Source organism: Aegilops tauschii, chromosome 7 (genome assembly GCF_002575655.3).
Source record: "Aegilops tauschii subsp. strangulata cultivar AL8/78 chromosome 7, Aet v6.0, whole genome shotgun sequence".
NCBI classification, from domain to species: domain Eukaryota; kingdom Viridiplantae; phylum Streptophyta; class Magnoliopsida; order Poales; family Poaceae; genus Aegilops; species Aegilops tauschii.
The window spans coordinates 402367026-402372907 of NC_053041.3; the positions used below are offsets into that span (position 1 = coordinate 402367026).

At 50.6% G+C, this 5882-nt stretch overlaps 1 protein-coding gene across 1 annotated transcript; it reads left to right on the forward strand.

The window, feature by feature from the left end:
• The first annotated feature begins 3794 nt into the window (after positions 1 to 3794).
• Positions 3795 to 4858, forward strand: LOC109753220 (auxin-induced protein 15A-like). Its single transcript, XM_020312137.4, has one exon. It carries the CDS (start codon positions 3893 to 3895, stop codon positions 4190 to 4192), a length of 300 nt encoding a protein of 99 aa, XP_020167726.1. The 5' UTR covers positions 3795 to 3892; the 3' UTR covers positions 4193 to 4858.
• The last annotated feature ends 1024 nt before the right edge of the window (positions 4859 to 5882 follow it).

A 5882-nucleotide genomic window follows, 5' to 3' on the forward strand; every position in this document is an offset into this window, starting at 1 on the left:
CGGCCATAGTTGAACTCCATGATACTCCGGCCATTGTGATTGGTCAAAGTATGGGTGAAAGCGGGGAGCCCATGTTTTCTTGACCGTCATGATTGAGAACTCCGACTCCCTCACGGTGCGTGGGTGATTGATGTCCACATTCCTAACGCGGTCGGCGGCATACAAATGTGAGCATGGGAGATGAAGCAACAATGGCCTCCCGCAAGTGCAATCACATTGCGTTAACGACACCTTGAAAGCCCGACCTCCATGTTGCCGGCCATCGTTTGTGGTTCCTCCTGGCTCTTTCACTTCGTACTTCCACTCTTCATTGTCATATAATATAGCTTCTTCTGGGTCCGCCTTCTGTGATTGAAATAGCAACCATTCATCAACTTTGGGTGGGAACTTGTACTTGTACTTCCGTGGGTTCTCACCCGCTATCTGTGCATCGGTTTCCATCGAGTACTTTACAAAGTACGCATTCATCTTGTCAAATGTGTATTGAACTATTGCCGTCACGGGTAATCCACGTGCACCTTTGAGCACCCTATTGAAGCATTCGGCCATATTGCTTGTCATTTGACCGTATCTCCGGCCATCTTCATCAAAAGCACGTGCCCACTTGTTCCGGTATTGAATGTGCCTATTGAGAAACTCTTGACCCCCGGGATCAAGTTTTTTGTGTGCGAGCAATTTGTTGTACAAAGTGGCGAAGCGCTTATCGGAGAAAGCGAGACAACAATCTTGAAGATCATCGGCCAACTCCTTAAGGCCACATGCCCTATAGAAGTTCGAACAAAAGTGCCTCATGCACCAGCGATGGTGCAACGGAGCATGCCCGGGAATGTCAATCTCCACGGCGTTAAGAATTCCTTGATTCCGATCCGATATGACACAAATTTTCCTTTGAGCGGGTAACACCTTCGTCCTCAAAAGATGCAGAAACCACTCCCAGTTGTAATTGTTTTCCACCTCAACCAAAGCAAATGCCAATGGCAACACCCGGTTATTGGCATCACTTGCTATCGCAACCAACAAGGTGCCCTTGTATTGTCCGGTCAAGAACGTGCCATCAATTGCGATGACCGGCCTACAATGTTCGAAAGCCCTCACACATTGCTCGAACGCCCAAAAAGCACGGCCAAATACTCTGACTTTCCTTCCTTCATGAACCGTTGTTTGGTGCCCATGAGGCTCGACCACATGAACCATGCCCGGGTTTGTCGCGGCCATGGCTAACAACAACCTAGGGATTCGGTTGTATGCTTCCTCCCATGTACCATACAACATCTTAAATGCGGCTTGCTTCGCCTTCCATGCCTTGCCGTATTTCACCTTGTAATGAAAGATGGCTTTCACAAGGTCAATGACATGTTGGACGCTCATTGTTGGAAGTGTGGATATTGAGTTGGAGAGCCTGTAAGCGATGAACTCGGACGTGAGTTGTTTGTGATCTTCGGACACAATCTTGCCATCCACCCTTTTGCCTTGGCACATGTGAGTTGGCACACAACTCACTACATGCCAAGTAGGACCTCCTTTCCATGGTCTTGCACGCACAATCCACGGACAACCGCCACAGCGTCTTGCCACTCCTTGTTGGACCTCCTTTCCACGACCTCTACCACCACCACGGCCTCTTGTAAGTCCAAGTTGGACCTCCTTTTCATCTTCACATGCACATGCAACCGTGTAGCGCACATTGACGTTCGAGTGCACCACCTTGTGTGGACGATAATGCGTAACCGAGTAGTTGTCGAGCCACATCTTGAAATCCAACAAGCTATCGAACTTAGAACCTTTAGCAATCCGGTTCTTGTCGTCTACCAAATCACGGTGAGAGCTTGGCCTAACCCCAAGAGGTACACATTGGCCACCATCTACCACGGCTTCATCAGCGAGACTAACATCCTTGAACAATGTAGTCCGATGATCCCGACCAAATACCTTCTCGAAAGCTTCGGCCTCCTTCACCGTGAACCCCTCCGCATCAACTTGTTCATCGGGACCATCGTCATCCGAGTCCGATGCATATGCACGGGAAAAAGGGATGGAATGGTCCATTGTCTCTTGCAAATGATATTTGTCGAGATCACCCACATTGTTGTCATGGAGATCAACTTCATTGTCATCGTCCGCATACTCATCATTGTCCTCTTGCAAAGATTCATCTTGGTTGTTTCTATACGGGCTCAATGTTGGCCTCACTTCTTGGGTCAAAAGAGGTTCAACAATTTCATCTCGCTTCAAGGATGGGGGGCTACTAGCAACCAAAGGGGAGGGGTTCCGGTTCAAGTCCAAATGCAAACTTGAATCAACCTTCTTCGTTGCAAATAACTCAAGAGCCTTGTCTAGTGATTCGGCCACCGTCTCCTTGTATGCAACCCAACGTTGCTCCGAGTTTACACGCATTGTCTTCCAACGGATGTGCATTCCAAAACCAACATTATGCCTTCCCTCCAACTCAATGATATCACTAGGGTCCATCCAATTCAAATCTTTCCTAACTTGTTGCAAGAGCTCCGCATAGCTAGGACTACTATCAAACACCATGTCAAACTCATCCGGGTCCGGTTCTTTATTGCCTTTCAAAAAGGCGTCTTTGTCCCCATGATGAACAAACACACATGTTCTTCCCATCCCTATAAGCATTCAAAGAACACAAGGTAACATTGCTTCCATGAGTACTAATCCATGGATTAACACCGAATACAAACCCTAATATATATATAAAACAACAACCCTAACCCTAACCATAACCCTAACCCTAACCATAACCATAATCCTAACCATAACCCTAGCCCTAAACCTAACCCTAGCACCAACATAAGAACACCCATAAGAATAACCCTAGCATACTAACAAAGCCTAATCATAGAAATTGGCAAACAAACATCTCACATCTCCATGCAAATCTCTAGATCCAAACAAAACTAGGGTTTCCCCAAACTACCAACAAATGAGCAATGGGAGAACTTTACTTCGATCAAAACAAGGGGATCGGAGATTATTACCTTGAGGGAGGGTTTGACTTCGAAATCCACGGATAAATTCTTCAAATTTGCAAGATTTGAAAGAAGATTTGAAAGGGGGGGAGAGTGGGAGAGGGGGCAAAGCTCGGGGAGAGAGTGAGAGAGTGTGTGGTGGGGGGGAGGGGGCCCAGCCAAGTGGCTGCATAAGTCACAGTGCAGCGCCTAGCCGCTAGGCGCTGCACATTACACGTGTAGCGCCTAGCGGCTAGGCGCTGCACATTACATGTGCGGCGCCTAGCTCGGAGGCGTTGCACTGCTGGGTGCGGGCCCATGGGCTGCCACGGTGGACAGAGGTGCAACGCCCCGGAGCTAGGCGCTGCACCGTAGGGTGTGGCGCCGGCGTGACGGGCGCTACACAAAAGGGTCAGGGGTGTGAAATAGTTTCGCATCCAGTTCATTCTGTGAATTTATTTCGTTTCCAGATCAAAATTGTCAGATTTGTCCTCCAAGCCTCGACCTGGCTCACCAACCTCAGCTCACCGTGCGTACAATGCACTTGTACTGCCGCCTCTCGACACACTGGCCCGCCCATTCACGTCTCTGCAGCCAGCTATAGCACGGGGATTGATTTGATTAAATATCAATGCATGCAATGCAGATACACACATAGATATCTAGGGACAGTACACTCCCATGTGCCATGTGCAGCTTAGCAACAAAGAAACCGCCACACAACCAGTTGCAGCGCACGCCATGCTGCACGCTCAGCTCAGATCAGACCACCTCTTGATGATTGCCTCCAGTAGAGCAGAGCCGGAGCTATAAATACGGAGCTGGCCTCGGTTCCCACCACTCTTCACCATCACTCCAGTCTCGAGCAACACACACACCACAAACATCAACCAAGCAGCCCAGTCTTGTTTGCTGGAAGGAGATCAATGGCGGGGAAGCTCTACCAGCTCATGGCCAGGCTGCACCTGGCCAAGGGGCGGGCGTCGGCGGACGTGCCTAAGGGCCACTTCGCGGTCTACGTCGGCGAACAGCGGAAGCGGTTCGTCATCCCGACGGCGTACCTGAGGCACCCGTCCTTCCTCGTGCTGCTCAAGCGGGTGGAGGACGAGTTCGGCTTCGACCACCGCGCCGGCGGCGGCCTCACCATCCCCTGCTCAGAGGGCGACTTCGCCGACATCGTCGGTGGCTGCTCGTCCTCCTCCTCCCCGGCGGTGGATTACCACTAGATATGTAGTAGCAGCTCATCCGACCACACCGGCGCCGGCGCATGCATCGGCCGGTCCAGCCATCGATATGATCACTGCTAGATTGCTACATTAGGACGGATACATTTTGTTATTAGCTGAGGATTAATTCTTCTTGGAACGTGGCATTAGTACTCACCAATGTACTGTTGCATTTGCTTGAACCATGTAAATTACTCGTCACATTAAGGGATATAAGTAATTCTGCTGTTCTCATCTCATCACATTGCAATTTTCTCCGGATCCATGTTCGATGTTGGTTGCTTACAGTTTGTACCATAGGAAAGCCAAAGGTTTTTCTGTTAGGAGTGACGATACAGTGGGACACGAATACTAGCTAAATACATTCAGTGCCACTGTGTTCGAGATTCAACTCACAAGACCTGAATTCACTTCAGGCTTTCCTCTGCCTATCAGTACCACGATTCCACCACTTTATTACACGATATATAGGCAGTAGATCATTCTCTCAGCTTTTTTTAACGTGGATGGTTTTCTTAACTTCATGCAGTAGTTTTTTCTTTTGAAAAGGAGGATTACCCGGACCTCTGCATCATTTTGATGCACACAACCATTGATAGGCAGTAGATGATGAATAATGTCAATCTACTCCCAATATCACACACTTAAGGGTTCCATGTCTTAACAAAAAACCGCTTCACGCCCTGCGTTGTCAGGTGGCAAGCAATCTGCCACCGCCGGCCCTTAACCTTCCACACCCCCCCCCCCCTCCCTTTTCCTTGCTGCCGCAAGTCAGCGCCGCATCAGGGGCAACGTCTGGAACCGTCGCTCGAAGCTGATGCTCGCCCAAATAGATCAGGGGCAACGTCTGGGGCGTCAGCCTAGTTGAGGAGGCTCTGTTGTGGCTGCCTCTCGCCCACTCGTAGGTGGGGTCCCTCCATCGCAGGAGGGGTCAGTCCACCGATGAGTCTCTCTGTGCCTCAATCTAGCGTGGCCAGGTGGGTTCGCCAACGGGTTTGATCCATGCCATATCTGGTCGGTGGCCGCGGACTTGAGCCGGGCCAAGCCTTTGTCAGTGGCACGTTGCCTTCCTCTGGTGACCTCGGATCGGTAGATTGGTGGCGGTGCATGGGCTAGCTTGTGGCTCACTCTCTAGCAAGCAACATTGCAACAACTGTTGGCGATGCTCCTCGACCATGTAGGGGGCAAGGTGCGTTGTGGCGGGTGGTCCTGGCGAAGTTGTCGCCGTCGGTGGCAGCCAAGCCTGGATCCAGATCTGGAGTCCTTGGTCCATTGTGGCGGGTATGATGGCTTGAGTACCCTCAGGGAGGTGTGCAGTAGGGGCCGAGCGAATGTTGGGCACCTCGGTGTCGGCGCTTGGCTCCCCCTTGCCAACACCTAGGGTTTCGTTTGCACCTATCTTTTACACATGACAACTTTTTCTCTCTGTCCTTTCTCCTTGCCAGCACGATCAACGCTCCTTGGTCTGGAGCGAGAGGGTAGAGGGTCCAATCCTCTCCGACATCAGTTTTGGTGGTGATGATGCGACAAAGTCAGGTGGTTTGTTCCAAGTGGCCCATGTTCGCTTGTTGTAAGCGTCGTTGGTCGTATCTTGCCGTGGTCTGGCCTCTCATGTGCTTCTTCTCAACAGCTTGCTGGAGGTGTCTAGTAGTGCACTCCCGGTGCTTCTTAACGTGTTCGGCTTGTTTTG